General features: G+C 45.0%; 3 protein-coding genes across 8 annotated transcripts in view; 1 reads left to right on the plus strand and 2 right to left on the minus strand.

Annotated features, from left to right (window-relative positions):
• Window positions 1–626, minus strand: part of MTRR (5-methyltetrahydrofolate-homocysteine methyltransferase reductase) — a 33,968-nt gene extending 33,342 nt beyond the window's left edge. Inside the window, exon 1 of one of the 4 annotated variants that reach the window (XM_053243795.1) lies at window positions 392–626. The gene's annotated coding sequence lies outside the window, so the exon portion shown is untranslated. The other 3 variants (XM_053243798.1, XM_053243796.1, XM_053243797.1) reach the window with 3 other exon arrangements.
• On the plus strand, window positions 255–13,578 carry FASTKD3 (FAST kinase domains 3). Of its 3 annotated transcripts, none has more exons than XM_053243801.1 (7): window positions 255–804; window positions 2,226–3,655; window positions 5,433–5,518; window positions 7,123–7,297; window positions 8,660–8,729; window positions 11,345–11,459; window positions 13,130–13,578. In XM_053243801.1, exons 2-7 carry the CDS (start codon window positions 2,239–2,241, stop codon window positions 13,226–13,228), a joined length of 1,962 nt encoding a protein of 653 aa, XP_053099776.1. In that variant the 5' UTR covers window positions 255–804; window positions 2,226–2,238; the 3' UTR covers window positions 13,229–13,578. The 3 variants fall into 3 exon arrangements, with proteins under 3 accessions (XP_053099776.1, XP_053099778.1, XP_053099777.1); XM_053243803.1 differs by lacking the exon at window positions 255–804 and adding an exon at window positions 812–842; XM_053243802.1 differs by lacking the exon at window positions 255–804 and adding an exon at window positions 849–987.
• Window positions 13,579–14,982: 1,404 nt separating this feature from the next.
• Window positions 14,983–20,138, minus strand: CFAP90 (cilia and flagella associated protein 90). Its single transcript, XM_053243804.1, has 3 exons — window positions 19,615–20,138; window positions 16,163–16,279; window positions 14,983–15,218 (listed from the first exon to the last, which is right to left on the minus strand). Exons 1-3 carry the CDS (start codon window positions 19,801–19,803, stop codon window positions 15,039–15,041), a joined length of 486 nt encoding a protein of 161 aa, XP_053099779.1. The 5' UTR covers window positions 19,804–20,138; the 3' UTR covers window positions 14,983–15,038.
• Window positions 20,139–20,247: the final 109 nt, after the last annotated feature.

Here is a 20,247-nt window from a genome sequence, read left to right on the forward strand (position 1 = left end):
GTAGGGGAACGAATGATGCGTGGGGGGGGGGGGCGAGGACTCCAAAGGCCTTTGGGTCCTGGCTCCAAACTTGCCAGGGTGCACCTGAGTGCCCCCACCTCTTTTTAATAAGAAAGGGGAAGTTGACACCGAAGACCCGGCGGCGCCCGGACTTCCCTTCCCGCCTGCAGAGCTCCTCCTCCCCGGGCATTCTGTAGCTACTGCTGTGCTGGGGTTCTTTTTAGAACGGCGCTGGCCTCGGCTTCATTCAGCCCGCACAGATGACTGAGTCGCCGCCCTCTACGAATACAAGCCTTTTAGGAGAAGCCACCTTTTCGGCCAACCTACGGCCTTATAAGCCGCCTCTTGGTCGCCGCTTCCCCTCACCAAGGTCCGCGTTCTCCTTACTCACCGAAATGGCTACAGGAAGCTCCGCAGGACCTTTAAAGACGAGGCCAGGCGGCGGCCGCCGAGCAACTTAAAACCGGGAGCAGCATGCTTAATCCATACCACGAGGCATGCCTACTTGACTCATTGATTGGTTGCAAAGGTGTCAATCATAAAAGAAGGGTGGACACACGATTGGGCTGCTTATTCCATGAGTGGTGGAGGAGACGGCCTTGTTCCTTTCGGCACTCCCTGCGTTTCGTCTCCTATTGCGCACCGAGCGGAGGCGGGAAGGAGAGAGAATATGGCCAATCAATGCAAGAGGCTGAAGGGGCGGGAAGAGGGACCCAAAATCGGAATCCGATTGGGTCTGTGGTGGTGAAGGGCGGAACCAAAAGATCTGGCATAGAGGCTGTGTGAGGAGTAAGCGAGGTCCAGGTAAATACTCTTCTTCGTCATGTCCGAGCCTAATGGAGGTCAGGGGGTCTGAACGGTCAAAGCATAGCCGCGTTACGTGTCTCTCACGCTCAGGTTTTCTCACATAGTAGCCTTTAGTTGTCCTTGAGAGGGACTGGATGGCGGAAGGATGAAGTCAGTAAAGTGGAAGCTAACCTCGGGAAGGTTAGCGATCGGAGAAAATATTGGAGTGACTGCTGATAGAATTAGGCTTGTCAGCTTTGGAGAGGGAGTCTCAAAATTTTCTGACGCTATAAGCTGTGCGTGCCTCTGAGCATGTGCAAATGCCCCGTTGCAGTGAGCAGTTCTCTTTTTTAAAAACAGCAATATTTCTGGGCATTTAGAAAGTTCTTTATTTCCCGGGGGGAAATAAAAAGCTTGGGGCGGGGGATCTAAATCAAAGTTCCTCTAAGCATATATGTGGAGTACTTTTTTCTTTGTGAAAGGAAGCAGGTTCTGTTATGGTTGAAAACCGGATCTACGGAAGGTTACTGCACACGGGTAGGATGTATTTTGCCCTCGGACAGGAAGCAGATCTCCTTGCCCTAAACGTTTAAGTGTCTGCATGATTATTTATTTACAGACATTTATATATAGAATTCTCTGAAAACTTTGGGTAGTGTACATTAGAAATACTTCCCCTACACTACCACACTCCGAAATAAAAACAATATAGCCAAACTATTTCAGTAACTGTTCAGTAGCCTTTTCCTATCCCAGACCCAGTAACATTTCTGGAGTACAGGCACTCGAAAGTATTTCTGCTCTTGTGTAAAGTGCAAGATTGCTGGTGCTTCATTAGGAATCCATAGTGGCGTGGGAAAATCTGCACTGCCCATGTTCTGCTGCACAACATGTAGGCCTCTGTGTTTTAAATTTTGTGTCTAGGCAAGCCAAGTAAAACTGAATCCTTTACTTGAATTCAAGTAATGTGAAGCTGAATCCTGCAATCTGTATACATTGAGTCAATTTGCATTGTGTATTTTGTTTTGCGTGATGCATGCTGCCATCATTATTTATTTTTTTCGATTATTATTATTTTGCTTTTAAACCTCATTGAACAAATGAGGAGTTTTGCAGGGTATTGAAGCCCCTTTCCTGAGTACTGGAGCACCCAGGATCTTGTTCAGTGACTCTTCTGGCTTCTTGGATTTCACCAGGCATGATGGTTTATGCACTTTCAAGCCTGTCTTTACAAGAGTTACAGACTAGAAAGTTGCTTTGCTAAGAATATGAAGGTTGAGATTCTTGGGCGGCTGTGGCTTACACCACATTTTGCACTCCTGCAGAACTATGGCATAGCCGCAGCTCGTTATGGTCTTTTCTTTCAAGCTGCTTTTTTAAGCTATAGAAAGCTGGCTACCTGTCACTTCTAACCTTCAGTTGTTGTTTTTCTCTTTCAGGATATGACCTGATATGGCCTCAATGAATTTAAAATGTTTCCAAGTATATACTTCCAGAGCACAAACATGCAGACAACTGCTAGCTGCAAGGAAAGCTGTAAACTGCTCTGGACAGTTCAGGCTGTGTCATGGCAAACAAATGACATATTCAGTGGCTGCTTTTCAGAACACATTTTGTAGAAACTACCATATGGAACTAGGGAATCATCCCAGCTCCGTTATGGGAGCAGTGCACCTCCATGGAGAAGCTGGTAACAGTTTTAAATCTGATAGCAAGTGGATAGATGAACAGATGTTTTTGAAGGAACTGAACAGTTTGCATTCATACAAAGACATATTCAAATTTATGAGCTCCTTGAAAAGTTTATCTGACACCATGGTGGCAGCTGCCTTTCAGCGGGTGTGTGATGTTGAAGTGGAGGACAGCACACTGAAGAATGCTGAGGAGGTGGTGGAGAGTGATGTTTTTAAGTCACTTTGCTTCCAGCTGGAACAAGAATCTCCAAATCTGTCTGATTCTGGTCTTGTGAGTTCACTAAATGCTTTGATAAAGTTGCGTGTGGACCCCTGGAGTACCTTGGTAGTTCACTTGGTGTTAGAGAGCCAGGAACGTCTGGACAAGGGCCAGATGACAATTCAAAATTTGTGTGTTCTGGGAGAAGGTTTATTGGACCTGGAGGGTCCAGACTGTGCAATGCTGGAACAAATTATGGACCAGGTGCAAGGTACAGACCTGGAGAACTGGAAAGCTGATGAACTGGCCATGGTTTACAGACTCCTGCAGCTAGGCGTGGGGAAGAGTGGGAAATACCAAGCTCTATTAAACAAAATGAACAATTTCACCATAACACAAGTTTCTCAGTTCAGCCCCAAACTGACAAGTACTGTATTAAAAGCTCTTGCTGCTCTTGATCAAACCCAAGCCATTCCCTTGGTACTAAAGCTTTGTAAGCACTCAGTGCGGCACATCCCTCATTTCACAGATGATGAAATAATAAATGTGCTGGAGGCTTTCATTCATTTTGGACAGAATGACCAGTTCTTCACAGAAGCCCTAGAAAGGCACGTTGCCAAATGTGCCTTCACCATGCATACCAATGCCGTCTCCAAAGTCATGCAGTACTGCAGCGTGAAGCACATCCTTTCCAAACCCATCTTTAACGTAGTCGCGGAAAGGTTTATTTACCATGCTGACAAGCTCACTACTGCTCAGATTGCTGAGCAAATTGTCCCATTTGGGAAACTCAATTACCTACCCCCATGTGCTCCATCTCTTTTCCGAAAGCTCGAAGGGATACTTAATGCTCGGTTTACTCAGTTTCAGTCTCATGTACTCTTGAACCTGCTTCATTCATGCACCCTTATTGAACGTTATCCACTAAATTTTCTGGCAAGGATATTTAATCCCTATTTTCTGCAACAGTTGCAAGGTAAGCATGTGACTCGATGTACTAGCATTATATTCATTTTTAAACTCTGTTCCTAGGAATCCCAGGGTTCCTCAGAAGCGCTTGGTCAGTGGTTCCTCAATTAGAAGATCACTGTGCTGTCCGGCTGTCTGGAAGACAACTTGTCTGTTGTTCTTGAGCTTTCCTGGTAGTGCCCAGGGAGCACTGAGCACATCTTATGACAAACTCTCTTTATGTGGAGCAACAGCTGGACACCAGGCCTCATTGTGGCTCTCAGAGAATCCTTTGCAACGTATAGAAATTCTGTGGCTGGTGTACAGGGACAGACAAATCAACAAAGAAATGGTTCCCTGAGGGTAGAAAACTTAGAAGTTCCAATGCTGTTTGGGATTTCTTGAGCCTTTCTGCTGTTTAGGATGTTGCAAGTATGAGCAGTGGAATGTTCCACCTTGAAGAAAGAAAGGAATATGGATATAATATTTATATATAGCGACGGGGACGGATGGGAGGGAAGAAAATGGTGGCAGCAGCTGGCTGGCCGGTGGAGAAACAAAACTGTGGCGAACAGCAATGTTGCCGGCCGGTGGGGAGAAGAGGGAGGGATGGCAGGTGGGCAAGCAGAAAACGATAACGGCGGCAGCAGGTGGGCGGGGGAAGTAGCAGGTGGGGGAAGCATGGGGGAACGGCAGCAGAGGCTGGCGGGGGGGGGGAGAAGACGGTGACGGCAGCAGGGGGTGGGTTCCAGCAGTGGCGAACTAGAGGCACAGATGCTCTGCGCCCAGCCCAGCTAGTCAGTTCTAAAAAGTGGCATGTACTTAAGTCAGTTCTGTCACCTTAGGCTGTACCAAGATTTGGTGGTGTTTGTATTATAAATTGAAGTGTGTGGGCTTTGAAGAGTTAACAAGAATTGTGGAATCTCATGGCCTAATAAGTAACACTAGTGGTGCAGTTGACTGATTTATTTATTTTTAATTGAGTACCTAAGTAATTATACTGGCCTGCATATTGTGCAGTGTTACACAGGCATTTCTGATCAACCTGCACTGCTGTGGGTGCTTAAGGAAGTGCTGGCTGTGTCATAAGGAATACAGGTACAGGAGAACCCCATTATCCATGGGGGTTCTGCAAGGTGGAGAGCAAAACCACAGATCATGGGTCATTAGGACCATGGAAATTGTTGGGTTAAGTTCCTGGGGCAGCAAAAAGGACTAGAAGTGAGGGAAATTGATGGGGGGGTGCCCTAAGGTGTTTTGTGTCCCCAACTGTCCAGCAATGTCCCCCCAAAAGTCCAAAATTGTTTTGTATTTCTTTTCCACAAAAATGAGCCTCAAAATGGCAGGTGGAAATGATCTCAGAGGTAATTTCTGCCCATCCTCAAACTGCAAATATGTGAGTCTTAGCCCTTTAACTGCCATATTTTAAATTGCCATATTCTTTTCATGCATACCGAGGTTGGGTGGCAATCCGTGTTCTCTAATTTTTTTCATCTGTGTGCGGAATGAATCTTGATCTGGGCAGCAGTATCAAAGCAGTGTGTGCGCATGTACATTCAGAGATGGACCTTCCTGATTCAGTCTGAGTAGGATCTAAAATTAACTGAGCAGACATAAAAAATTGGGTGAGCACGTGCACACCTTAGAGGGAACACTGGTGGCAATAGGCGAAACCGTGCATGCCGGGTCCGCAGTTAACAAAGTTTGCCTGTATGTTAGTGTGCAAATATTTAACATTTATGCACTGTGATTGTCATAACCTTGTCAAACCCCCCTAGCCATGTCTCTGGTTCTTTGTATTCCAGTTGAAGAACCTGGTTTGAAGAAGTCCGTTCTTTCTCTACTGACCCAGTTATTTCTAACTGTTAGATTGGAGTGTCCCTCCTATGAGGTATGATTATATGCTGTTATCTAATGTGCCTGATATGCACATTTACTCTGAATAAGTAATATTATTACTTAATAATAAGAATATCAATACTTAATAATAGCTTGCTTAGTGTTCTGTCTGCCCCAGAAATAACTCCTTCCTTCCAATCTCTGACTGACATTCTTCTCATATGCTTCCAGGCTCAGTGTGTCCGAGACTGAATTTCTCATTATTCTTTGAGTCCTCCTCCCCTTGTACTCCTTCCTGTACACTGGTAGTGCCACCATCCACCCGGTTGGAGGCCCAAAGCCTTGTCTTTATCTTTGACTCTTCTTTGTCCTCCCCCACCCCCCATATCCAATCTGTAGCCAAATCATGTCACTTCTCCCTCTGTAGCATTGCAAGAATGGAGCCCATCCTTCCCATCCATGTCCCCTCAGTGGAAACCCCAATTCACGGCTTGGTCATCTCTTGCCTGACTCCTGCAACCTCCTCCTCTCTGGTCTCCCATCATTCCACCTCAGCAACTTCACTTCCACCTAGTATCCTGCTGCCAAATCATTCATCTTTCTAATTGCTCTGATCACACCACAGCCTTCCTTAAATCCTTGCATTGGCTTTCTGTCCCAGGATTGAGCACAATGCCCTTGTCTTCCAAGCCCTCCATCGCCTTGCCCCTTCTTATCTCTCCCCACTCTCATATCCCATTATACACCTGCCTGTGGCTTTTGCTCTTCCACCACTCTCAGCCATCCAAAGCTCTCTTGCTCCCTCAGATGACTCTGCACTTTCTCCCTTGCTGCCCGTTATACTGGAAGCTCTTTCCTAGAACACCTGCATGATGTCTCACTACCTTCAAATCCCTGATCAAAATCCACCTTTTGACGAAGCCTTTGGCACAACATTCTTGTCCCTGTACCCTACTGCAACTCAGCCTAAGGTTCTTCCTGTTGGCCTTGCCTCCACTCCCTTCCCCTTCCTTTATTTTCTCCTTTGTATCATTTTCTAGATGTGAGTCCCTCAGGGCAGGAACCTGTTATCTCAGTTGTTGTAAAGTGCCCTGTACATGGATGGTGCTATACAAAGGCATAATCAATACTCATTTGAAGAGCAGTCATAATTAATGTTATGTGAGTTTTTCAGTCTTGAGCTGTGTGCTTTGTGCCTTCAGTTCAGTCATAAATGTATGCAAAGGCCCTTCCAAAAATGACCTGCGAGTAACTTATATAAGTCGAATTTATATAAATATAATTACTCTTTATTATTATTATTGTTATTATTATTATTACATTTATATCCCGCTCTTCCTCCAAGGAGCCCAGAGCGGTGTACTACATACTTGAATTTCTCTTTCACAACAACCCTGTGAAGTAGGTTAGGCTGAGAGAGAAGTGACTGGCCCAGAGACACCCAGCTAGTTTCATGGCTGAATGGGGATTTGAACTCGGGTCTCCCCGGTCCTAGTCCAGCACTCTAACCACTACACCACGCTGGCTCTCACTATTTGGTTTAGAAATCAAATAAACTTGCCACATGTGTTCCCCCCCTCCTTAATGCATATTTTTCTAGGTATGTTTAACCAGCAAAAAGAAACTTTGCTTGTATTTCTTTTCCTGTGTTAATAGGGTCCCAAGCTCCTTCCAAAATACCGTGTCAAGTCATTTCTCACCCAAGGCCATTTGGTAGAGTCTGAGCTTGATGTTCCCTTCTACAGCAGAGTGAAGGCTGGTCTGACTGACCTCTTGGGAGCCCGACTATATTTTTCTTCCCATGTGTTGACACCATACTGTTATACTCTAGGTAGGTAAACTGTAGCTAATTTTAGAATTGGTATGTGTAACTGTTAATTGTCACTATGTTCTGTTTCATTATATAAAACAATGTTCTGTTCCTCCCAAAGAAGCCTGCATTTTGCAGGTGCTAGAGCAGCAAAAAACCAAGTTACTTACAGCTAGGCCACAAAATCAAAGCAGGCAGTTCAGTAACAATGGGTGTATGCCTCTCCTAAACAATGTCCCATTTATTAGCCTCAGCTCTGCTCACCAAGTACTTCTAAGCCCGGCCCATAGGAATGGCTTGTACTTCTGATAGGTCTTTGTGATTGTGTCAAAGATCAGTTTGGCCCTCCTGTACTATTTTTCTGCAAGGACATCACTGGACACCACCACCTTCTGCTTTGGCCAGCACTCTTTCCCCACCATCTTTTGTCATCCAAATGCAACCTGACTGAATTCAGAAATAGTCTAGGTAATATCCTTGCTGCTTAGTTAATATTTGGAATTTTATTATTCTGTGAAATAGTTTCTTGAAAGCTTTTCCACCAACCAATCTGGTCATCTTGGTTGAACAAACACATTTCTAGTTATATTAAGTGCCGTTCAGGGATAGAACCACTAATGACTTGGGTTCAGGTTAGGGATGTGCACGAACCGAGGTTTGTGCACTGGTTCGGTGCTACAGGGAGAGGAGCAGCAAGCGGGATTTTTTAAAAATAAAATAAAATCGGAGAGCAGGTCCTTACCTGCTCACTGTTGTTGCATTCAGCTTCCTGTTGCAACGGCACTGCCCCCGAGAACCCACGCGCAGCGCCAGCATGCACATGGTGTCCGCGCCTGCGGTTTGTGCACAGCCAGGTTCATCACTATTCTTTAACTCTCCAGTTCAGATACCAAGCTTAAAAAGTAGTTCAGACACGTTGAATTGGTTCAGTTACATTTCATGTAGAATGATATAGAATGCTTTTGCTTGCAGTGAATCTATAAAATGAATAATGGTAGTATTCAATTTTAACCCTTTTTGAATTCTTTAAGGGTTTTACAAATAAAGAAGAAAACATTCTACCTGTTTAGCAGATGGCAGCAAGGAGGCACTGTAGTGCCAATGAAGTGCAAGAAGCTCCCAGCCTCAGTTTAAGCATCCTCCCCACTGAGGCTTTGTTGCTGGGCAACAGCCTGTGTGTGAATGGGCAAGCCCCCGTCTGAGCACAAGGAGGACTCCCCCCACTCCTAGGCCCTGCCTACCAATCTTTCCTGCCCCCCACCCCTCCTCTTTTTCAAAGGTCTAATTGGGAAATTGGGTTTTACTGCACTGAGCAAACAAGAAAATACAGCATATGTATGCTGGAGACAAAGGCTTAGTTTTCTTCTTGTTTCTCCCTCACAGATATTGAGATTAAACTCAGTGAAGAGGGATTTGTATTACCAGCTAACCAATACGAAGATGTGTTCCAGAGGTAAAGGACATACAAATGTTGGGGACTATGTCTTCACAATTGCAATAACCCTGGGCTTGTTTTATTTTGGCCAACTCGGAGCAAGCTTTAACTATTATTTTATTCAGAGTGTTGACAGACTTAGCTTTGCAATGCAGATTCTAGTCCATGATAGTAATAATTGTGGCCAGATTTATCAGTTTGAAACCATCGTCACAGAGCCTTAAAATCCAGGTTTCACTAAGCAGTCCAGTAGAGTGGCGGGGAGGCTTTCTGACCAAAGCCACCTCCTGCATTCCTCCTCCTTCAGCAACCACCTTCCCTCCACAAGGTGCCTTGGAAAGCTGCGTAGCTGTCATGTTCCTCGGTGATTTATTTGCCAACTTTCACATCCAACCTAATTTAAAGGGGTGTAGACTCCCCCTCCTTTGCATTTTTTCTCCCTCCTCACATTCCATATTACTTCACTTCCCTGGAGGTACTGCCAATAGAAGGAACTCGCATGCAGCTGTTACAAATGTGCTCCTCCCACTGAGCCCCTAGGTAGTTTTAGAGGGATCACTGCTTTGTGTGGAGGGAATGTGTGACCAGGCTTTGTTACCACAGAATAATTTCACAAGACCGACACTAAAGATTCTAAATAGCAGGATTTATTGGGAATATGCAACATGTTTTAAAGTTTCTAATATTCCCTAATCATACTTATGACTCAGATGGCCAATTCCAGTGTAGCAGTGAAGGATAATGCTGGGAGTTCTGGTCATGTCCCAAGGTTTCATTTGCAGAGCCGCACTCTTTATACTCTTCTGTGTCCTGTGCTGTCACCCTAGTTTGGCCTTTACTTGCTAAGAGTGCAGCTCCAGAGTTTCTCTGGTTATTGGCAAACTCCCAGGCTTTTGGGGGGGGAGTTCATGGAGAGGAGAGCTGGTCTTGTGGTAGCAAGCATGACTTGTCCCCATAGCTAAGCAGGGTCTGCCCTGGTTGCATATGAATGGGAGACTTGATGTGTGAACACTGCAAGATATTCCCCTCAGGGGATGAAGCCGCTCTGGGAAGAGCAGAAGGTTTCAAGTTCCCTCCCTGGCTTCTCCAAGATAGGGCTGAGAGAGATTCCTGCCTGCAACCTTGGAGAAGCCGCTGCCAGTCTGTGAAGACAATACTGAGCTAGATAGACCAACAGTCTGCCTCAGTATATGGCAGCTTCCTATGTTCCTCAATGTGCAAAGGTCATTCTTGCTGTTGACTGATCGCCAAACCCCTACTGCACGACTGAGTCCTCACATCATCCTGGACACACCAGACTCTCGTTAGCCTTTTCTTCAGCCCCTTTCTTCAGCATATTGCTCACACTCACATCCGTGCATTCACTAGTTATACAATCAAGCTTTAGCTCACAACACAACCACCAGAAACAAACTGAGAGAGAAGGAAGCTCCTCCTCCATCGTTTGCTGTAATTACAGGGGACAGGGTGACATGAGTAGAACTTTCCTTTACCCCAGTGAACGCCCATCCCTAGTTTGGATGACACAAGCAGTAGACCAGAGAAAATCCACTCCCTCTCTCTGTTTTCCCTGCGACACGCTGTTCACACTAGGAACTGCTGCTGTGCTGCCCTCCTAACAGAAGCCAAAGGTGCAGCTATTCTAAGCTTCCCTCAGGGCTCATATTTCTACACAAAAATGTTCTTGTACTTCCTGTGGATAGTCTAGATTCTTATACATGTATGAGGATTCTTGCACATCTGGCAACTCTGTACTGTGTCTTCAGATTATTTGTTTACTTTTATCCCATTTTCCTATCCATTTTGACCAAAATGACTTCACTAATATATACTGACAAAGCTAGAGGGCCTAAAGTTGCTGAAATGGATACCTCTGAAGTTGAAAAGAGCTGACCCATAATTAATGAGAGTGTAAGGGATGATGATTTGTATATTCCTGATGCTCGCTGGTTGTTGCTTTCCTTGAATCCCCCACCCCAGTCCAGGAAGATTTCAGTAGTGGAATCAAGAGGGAGTGACAGATCACATGGGAAGAGCTCATGTTTGTGCCATCATCAGCTCCAGGCAGAGTATAGGGCTGCTGTGGACGCTGCCCATGTAGTCCTACCCCTGCTCACTGGACAAAGAGGCCCCTTTCACACTGGGGGCGCTCTTGTATTTCGCAGGGGGAGAGCAGCTGTCCCTGTTCAACTCAGCATAGCTGTTGCTGGTGTCTGCCTCGTGTTTCTTTTCAGATTGTGAGCCCTTTGGGGACTATTTTCTTACTATTTCTGCTGTGTCATGGCTGTTCCACTTCAGCCTCCAGCTCTTGTTGGACTGCAGTGCCCACCATCCTGAGCGGCCAGTAGTCAGGGATGATGGGAGTTGTAGTCCAACATCTGCAGGAGGGCCAAAGTTGACTGCTTTGAGGGCTCTGGTTTTTTGTTGAAAAATAGCTTTCCCATTTGCTTGTGCTGTTCGAGTGTTACCAGAGTAGTGCTGACATCAAGCCTTAGAGAAATGGCAGCAACACTGTTCCAGTAAGGTTTGCATCTGGCCTTGTACTTCCATTACCGGAGAAATCTAATGCCCTAAAAAGTAGGAATGATATGGTGATAAATGGTTGTAAACAGTATTTTGTATTTAATTGGCAGAATAGCACTCTGTATTGATGATCAAAAGAGATTCTGCACCAACAGTTGCAACCTCCTTGGAAAAGAAGCCATTAAGCAAAGGCACTTGCAGCTACTTGGTTATGAAGTTGTTCAGGTAAAATTTTCAAAATAGCTATTGTCAGAGTAACTAGGTGTACCAAGCCATACTGGAAATTACAGCCATATCTTTCAAGGGTCAAGAAGCCATATGCGCCATGCATGTCTAGCAGCACATGGTTCCAAACCCACTTCCCTTCCCAAACCATTGGACTATGCAAGCTCCAGCAGTGCATATTGCTTCCATAGGCATTCTCCTGAATCTTGGGCTCCCAGAGTCCCACCCCTGTTCCATTCCCACCCCCGCCAGCAGTGCTAGACAGCTACAAACCCCCACCCTCCATGACATGGGAGGAAAGCTGGTCTTGTGGTAGCAAGCATTACTTGTCCCATTAGCTAAGCAGGGTCCATCCTGGTTGAATTTGAATGGGAGACCACATGTGAGCACTGTAAGATATTTTCCCTAGGGGATAGGGTTGCGCTTGGAAGAGCATTTGCATACTTGCATACAGAAGGTTCCAAGTTCCCTCTCTGCCATCTCCAAGGTAGGACTGAGAGATTCCTTCCTGCAACCTTGGAGAAGCTGCTGCCAGTCTGTAAAGACAGTACTGACCTAGCTGAACCAATGGTCTGACTCAGTATATGGCAGCTTCCTATGTCCACAGGAGAGGGGGGATGCTCCGTGCCTGTCTGGTGAACTTGAGTTCCACATATCTCAAATAAGGTTTAGCAACCCAGTGCTAAATATCAGAAGTAAATCCTACGAAGTTCAATGGCGCTTGCTCCCTAGCATGTATGCTTAGAACTGTAGTCTAAACAAGTGCAGCTGTTGTGTAAAACAGAAAACCCAGTGAAGAAGCAAAATCCAGGTAGAGTTGCCACTTTGCAGCCCCGATGCTGGACATTAGGGCTATGCTTTGGAGCGTCTGAAGTCAAATAATACACACTGCACCCTCTGAACCATGTTCAGCACGCTTCCAAATTGCCAGGGAGCTTGTTTATAGGAAACAATACTATACTGCCCTAGCAACAGCTGGGACACCTCACAGTACCTGGCAGGAGGTGTGCATGGGTAATGCTGGGTGGCAGGGGGTGGGGTAGTCCTTTCAAGCTCTATGGAGAAAGGACTACCCCTTCTGCCATTTTCAGTGCAGACTTCTTGCCACATCCTGAACATTGTCCCAGGTATTACTGGGGCAGTGAGATGGGGCTCTGCTTTCATTCAAGGAGGCGCCCATGTACTGGAAGCACACACGACAGTGTGGGGAGCAGCCTCCTCAGCCTTGCGTTGAGAGGCTGGTATGCATTATTTGGCTTCAGATCCTCCAAAGTAGGCCCCTTCCCACTAAAAAGGGAGACAAGACTGCCCTTTCCTGCCCTTTCCTTTCATAGTCCTCCCCGGCCTCCTTGCTTGCTGCAGTTGGTGAAAGTATGCTTAGATGACAGGATCATGAAGGCAATGGGCAGAAGTAGCCATGGCTGCTTTCTCCCTTGCTTCAGCAGGAGACTTCAAGAGTTGTGACTGGTGTCCAGGTTTCAAGGTAGGGAAGTAATAAAAATGAAGGAAGTCATGGCAAAGGTCCCCAGCTGTGCGAGTGGGAACCAAAGTTTAAAATTCTTTGTTTTGGACCTATCAGTTTCACAAAGGAAGCCTCGGAACAGTCTTCTTCTGAGTTGGTTTTCTACAAAACGATGTCAGTACTTCATTCTTCTTTCTTTCTCTTTCAGATTCCATTTTTTGAGTTTGAGCTGTTGCACAACAGAAGTGATATAGTGGAATATCTACACAAGAAAATCTTTCCTAGCTCATACAGGCTCAGCTGGTGACAAAACAGAACTGAAATGATGCTGAAATATCTGTAATTACTGTGATTTTATTTTGTTTATAAGTGCTGTTCTTAGTAAACCACTTTAATTTTTAAAATAAACCCCACTGTTTATTTTTGGTTTATTTGTGTTCTGGCTCTGTCCTCCAGTGGTACAAAAGGAGAGAGAGAGAGAGAAAATGCAGTGTGTGACAAATTTGATTTTTATGTCTGGTTGCATTTCTTCCAAATTAAACTGAAACAATGTTTGGAAATGACTGCATTTCTCTCTCTAGAAACACAGAGAACTGTTCTTGACAGTACATAGAGATGCCCTTGTTTTTGAGGCTATTAAAGGATATCTGAATTTGTGCCTTGACTGTTGCTCATTAGCGGAGTCTGTTCCGTACTCCAAGCTACCACTGCCCTTCCTTCTTTAACAGGTATATGCTGAAGGCTGAAACATTAAAATACTGTACCGAAAAGTAGTGTACCAATTTCAGAATTGTAGAGTTTGATGTAGGTACTGTGTGTGATTTAAATTGTCATAACATTTAAAAGGGTTTACTAGTCCATGTTCTGAGTGCATTATTTGAACTTCTGTTAGTATGATTTACAAACTGATTAAGTGGAATATGCCACTATGTGTATCCTTGTTGTGATTGGTTAGATTTTCCAAGCACTTATTTGGTAGTGCAGAACGTGGTGTGTGCTGCATGCATGCAACATCACAAAACTGGCAGGGAGGTGGGTGCATCTCTGTGTTGTTTTCCATAAAACGAAAAGCTTTGTGAGGCCTAGCAAATTTGACAAGGAAAAATAGTTAATCTGGAAGAATAAAAAACAGCTTGGTTTAAGTGATTTGCCAGGGTGACATAGTGGGTGGGGTGGGTTAAGGGGTGGATGCCAGGTAAAAAAGAGAATGTGTGAGAACTCTTTTGTCTCCTAAGATGACAGAGCTAGTTCTGTCAAGCACCTGACATGCAAAATAGTACATGGCTGGTGGGCTGAATTGAGCTTTGAACATTGCAAGTTTTTCGGGCTTGACATAAATGCATATCTTTTCCTTGAGTTTTGTTTTTTGTTTTTAAATCTTAATTCTGTGGAAACAAAATAACTTTAGGGAAACCACAGAAATATTTTGCAGCTTCATTATATGAGTATTTTGAACATGTTGAGGAAGCTTGCTTTGTGCCTAGTGCTAAACAGGAAGACATGCTTATGATGAGGATGTAGAAGTGATGGTTTCCAAAAGACATAAGCAAGAACACGGGATGTCCACTCCTGTTTTTGCTCTAACACAGGGGTGGCCAACCTGAGACCACCCTTTCTTTTTAGATGGCAACTCCCATCATCCCCAGCTGCAGATCACTGTGGCTGGGAATGATGGGTGCTGTAGTCAGCAGATGCAGAGCTTCAGGTTAGCGACCCCTGCTCTAACAGCTGCTTTACAGACTAAAGCTATAACCTGCATATTTCTAGCTGGTCGAGAGAAACATCAGAGGAAGTTACAAAGTGTTGGCTATGTCGGTTAGAGTGTTTGCTAAAAGAAATAGAAAAGAAACATCTCTTCAGGGATGTAACTATGCAGCCTTTCATGGGATTGTCCTCTGGCATTAGCATTGCTCACAGAAGTAGAACACTAGTGTGAGCTGCTAACTGCCCAAAGGTACACAAAAAAGAAGGCATCTCCCACTTAGTTTAGCCAAAAGCCCTGCAATGAATTCAATGTGACATTTGAATTGATTCAAAATAACACCAGCACACCAGAGGGAGTGAAACAGAGCAATGGGGGCCTTATTGTTCTCATACCACAGGGACAGCAGACAGCATTATGTCGGATCCACACTTTTGTTTGACTTTTCTAGCAAGCAAGAGATTTCATTTTTTCTGTAGAATTCTGCCTGTACCCGGTTAATGCGCACATGGTCTCGAATCAGCTCTTCCACCGGCTTGTCTATGCGTCTGCCATATATCGAAGACGACAAGACAGGTACAGGCCTTGCTTTTTCCTGTAAGAACATTATTAGATGTTATTCCTCAGAATGCCAGGAAAGACCCAGGTGAAGTAGCCAACAGGCAAGACTAGATGTGAAGCTCAACACAGGCCTGCTGACAAAAATGGCAGCCACCCGGCATGCTGAGATGCATGCAGTCTTTTGTTTAATTTCCCAGTGGGGGCTCAGTCCCCAGCAGCCATTTTTTGGTGGGACAGTCGCCCGCCCCTGCCCCCTCCCCTGGGCATGCTTCTAGGACTGCTGGGGGCAATAGATGGTAAGTGAGATGGTAAACCAGGCATTGAGAGGGGGTAGGATCAAGAAGGCACAAGAAAGGGTGCAATGAAGACAGGAAGATAGTCAATGCATCAAGTGAGGGGAAAGAGAAAAGAGCTAAGGGAAGTCAAATTTGGAAGAAGACAGAAGAGAGCTCAGAGCAAGATTGATTTCAGTCTTGACACTGAAAGCGAAGTCTTCAGCAGAGGATGAAGAGCGGGAGGCCTGAGGAAGGCATTAAAACAAAGGTGCTGAGGATTCCTGAAGTTGGTGTGGATCATGGAACAATACCCTGTTTCTCCGAAAGTAAGACCTACCCCGAAAGTAAGACCTAGCAGTAATTTCTGATGTACCGCTAATATGCCCTAGTGCATTTTGAGGGGCTAAAATTAATATAAGACACTGTCTTATTTTCGGGGAAACACGGTAGTATTATTGTATATGACATGCAAGGAAGAAAGGATTATGGATGTAGTCAGCCAGTTCTTAAGTTCTCCTTCCGTGCTTCAAGAGCATGAGCAAAGAAATCTGATGGATGAAGTGAGCCAGGGAGGAGAGTTTTGAAAATTACATTTTCACACAGCAGCCTGTCTTTTGCTATATTTTGGGTTCAAAAACACGAAGGCAAGTGCTGCAGTTTTATTAAACTGCAACCTAATCAACAAAGTAAATGTGATGGTCACCTCATCATTAACATAAAGTCCTCTGCTTTTTGCATGTTCTCTGTCACATCGGTGAAGTTTTTGATCGTAGCCCATGGGTCGTTTAAACACGCAGTCGTACAAGGAAATAATTCCTGGCTTTAAATAAATGGAAAAAACAAAATGAAGTTAATTGGCAGATAATATTATAAAACCAGGAACCAATAAAACTAGTAATGTGAGTTCAAACCAGTTCATGATGGCTACAGTGCCCCCATATGAAGGTATCACCAGAGGACACAATGCAACTGTGGTCTCTTCCCCCACCCCGCCACATGTGTGCATGAGCTTATGTACAGGCACTACACCAGATAAGTGTGTGGAACTGAGAGACCTGCACATACCTCCCCAATCCTCATGCAGGGCTCACCCTCCTCTTGGTCAAGGAATGCATTGTTGTCTTTAAATATTTTAAACAGAGTTGTATTTTCCCCCAGAACCAAATCACTGGAAAACTCTTTTTAGGTATGGCTGCTCAGAGATGACTGTCTTCCCAAATTGTGTGTCAGGAGTCTGGGAACAGAAGACTGTCCCTTTTCTGGGCTTACCATGACTAGCTAACTTCAGCATTCTCCATCATGGTTGCGAGAATGAAGCCAGTTGACAGGCCTGCATAAGAAGAGCTCCGTTAGACTAGGCCAAAGATCCACCTAGTTCAGCATCCTATTTCTACCAGCTGCCAGCTAGATGCTTCCAGGCAGGGCACAATGGAGGGCATGAAGGCAGCAGCCTTCCCACATTTTTGCCCTCCAGCATCTGGTATTCAGTGATACTTTGCCTCCTCCAAACATGGATGTCCATTTAGCTACCATTATTATTATGATTTATTACATTTATAAACCGCCCCATCCAGAAGCTCTTAATGACCATGGCTATTAATGAAAGATCTCCTTCCAAGGATTTGTCTAATCCTCCTTGAAAACCATGTGATAGACCATGCATGTCCATCACATCTTTTGTGGCAGCAAATTTCATAACTTGATACACACTGTCCTAATTCTACTGCCAATCCCCTTGGGTGATCCAAAATTCAAATGTGACGAGAAAGAGAAAAATGTTTTTCTGTCTGTTTATAGATTTCTTTCATTGTATTTGTTTCTAAACTAAAAAGCCCCCACTATGTTAGGCTTTGTTCCTATGGGCAGTACTTCAGTTCCTTCAGCGTTTTGGTTACCAGCTCTTTTGGGAATCCCAGATGCTGAAATTCACTATTGCCTAGAGTGCCTTTGCAAGACAGTTTGGAGTTGCTACAATTGGCTTCTGTGCTTGGGCGGCAGGGGTTAATACAAAAGCATCCCTTGCTCTTGAACAGTGCTAAACTGCTAAAGAGATTGCTGGAGGGCTTAGAGCCATTTGGAAAATAAGCCATGTGCCTTAGAAGTCCTGAATGCTAGGCTGGTAGTTTGTATTTAAGTGCGTTGAAGGAAAGATACTTTGCACATGATCAAGGACACTTCTCTTTATTGCTACTAGATCACATTGTTCAGGACCCAATTCTGGTATTGAAGTTCAGTTTGAAGTTTAACACTGGACACAAACATGAATCTTGACTTTGTGAGGTGAACAGGATACCACAGGTATGCCTTACAGATGTGTGCCTCATGTGGCAGTTCCACACCTGAAGTGAGAGGCTTCTTACCAGGCAGTCTACATTGTAATGCAGAGGTAATTTACTTGGTTGGCACCACCAGTTTTGTTTCTAGCAGTGATGATTGGCTGAGCTGCCTAATGTCACAGAAAGGCAGAATGGCCTCTGGTTGCTCAGGCCCTAAAGAAAGGTTACGTGGGCCGAAATGTCTAGGAAGGAAAGGAGAAGCAGTATTGGCCTAAGAAAGCAGGAACTAGGAGCATGAGAAGACAATAACCCAGAACACTGTGTTTGTGTTAGAGATGTGCAAATCGATTTGAATTCAAATTGATTCGACTTGAATCTGGGTGATTCAAGTGATTCAAATTCAAAATGAACCACCCCTTAAGGGCTATGAGATTCAAACTCAAATTGGATTTCCAAAATTCAATTCAAATTCAGTTTGTGGGCCATTTGGCACCTTTTAAAAGCCATTCAGTCCCCCTGATTGGTACGAAAAGGCTCCAAAACAGGCTCAAATATATTTAAATTCAAAATTAATTTTTGAATTTGATTCAAATTTGAAATGAATATTTGAAATGAAATCCAAATTTGATTTGTGCACATCCCTAGTTTGAGAGGGTAGGTTGATGGGAGTGTAGAGGAATAGAAAAGCAGAGCTGCATGTAGTCAGAACTGTAGAAGCGAGAAAGGACACACTGGTTTGTAATCACCAGCCACATCTTTGCTTAAAGCATTTAAAGCGTTTTTCAACAATAAAATGTTTTCAAGGCAGAACAACAGGAGAATGAGTAGAGACTGCCCTGTCCTAAAGGGGCTCACAATCTAAAGAGGAAAAAGAGCAACACACCAGCAACAGCCACTGGAGCAGTGCTGTGCTGGGTTTGGATAGGGCCAGTTACTCTCCCCCTGCTAAATACAAGAGCCAGCACTTTAAAAGGTGCCTCTTTGCCCAATTAGCAAGGGTTGTGAGACGATGCATATCTGATGCTGATATGAGATGAAATTCATATCCATGGCAGATAAGCCGAAAGGGTTCTGAAGGAATCCAAGGAATGTGGCCAGCAAAACTCCTTTTTAACCACTTGGGACAGACTTGTTGCATGGAGCAAGAAGGGCACGAGGCACCTGGCAGCATCTGCATGGGCAGCCCCTGCTCTTTTCTCAAAGAAAAGCAAGACAAGTAATGCAGCTAAGCAGAAGTGAGAAGGGCAACTTACCCTAGGCCAGTGGTTCCCAAACGGGGAGCCTCCAGATGTTGCTGAACTGCAGCTCCCATCACCCCCAGCCACAATAAATTATAGCTGGGGCTAATGGGAGTTGTAGTTCAGCAACATCTGGAGGCTCCCAGTTTGGGAACCACTGCCCCAGGCACACCCAGAAAAAGGGCACTAATTGGGCTTTAGAGATGGTGTAATACATTAACAACAATTCTTTAAAAAATTAAATGATGACCGTCTCTTTTCTGTTTAGAATAGATATGTTTTCAAGACTGATCAGCTTTTCTGAGGCTTAGTGAGCACAGCATGCCTGGCAGAGTGCCCTTCTCCCCAGCATCTTCTCATTGCACCCCTTGCCAGCAGCCTAAAATACATTCAGCCACTGAATACTCCCCCTCTCCGCTACGGGAGGCAGTCCAGGCCTAACACCAACTGCAAGGAAAGAATTGGGACCCTGCTGTAGGCATGCTAGAAATAACTAGGTGTGTTTGAATTTACTATTTGCTCGTGAAAGGTTGCGTGTTTCTTCACATCCCCCTTTCTTTTCCCTCAACTTTTATGGTAATTCAAACCCCGATCCTCCCCCACCCCACCCCCACGGTGCTCCTCCCCCATTCTTTACGCACCTTGCCCTCTTGGTAAAAATAGCTGAGCTCAGGAGGGTCCTTGCGGCGGGGCGGGATGTAGCTGAAGGCGGACTGTGCAGAGAGGGGAAGCTGGTGTTTCCTTATGAGTATCTCATTGCGCCCTTCCAGTTCCAGTTCCTCCTCGTCGTTTTCTGCTCCCATTTCTGTCCCATTCTGGGTTTCTTGCATTCCCTAGCCAAGCCCAAAGTATTGCTGGGAGGCAGGCAGGCAGGCTGGCTATCTGTCTTCAGGGCTTCCACCACTGCTGTTTTTCAGCTTGTGCGTTTGCTGAGTTCTTTGGTTACTAAGAGACACTCTTTGTGTCCACTGTGATGTCAATCAGCATATAAGGGGGTTTGGAAGGCTGAGGAAAGCAGCTGCTGACTGAGAAAAGGACTGGATGTCAAATGAACGCCCCCCTGCTCCCTGCCCAGCAAGTAAAATGTCTGTTAATGAAAGTATACTTGTGAGCTGGCATTGATAGAAAAGGATCATGAGCATGGCTGGGTCAGACAGGGTTCGCTAATGCTGTGTTTCCAAATGAATGCAGTGTGTCCTGTGTGCACACTTGCATGGCTGCTGAAATATGAGACAATGGGATCAGCGGTGGATATATCCCACCAGACTCCAGGA

Source organism: Hemicordylus capensis, chromosome 4, assembly GCF_027244095.1.
Source record: "Hemicordylus capensis ecotype Gifberg chromosome 4, rHemCap1.1.pri, whole genome shotgun sequence".
NCBI lineage: Eukaryota > Metazoa > Chordata > Lepidosauria > Squamata > Cordylidae > Hemicordylus > Hemicordylus capensis.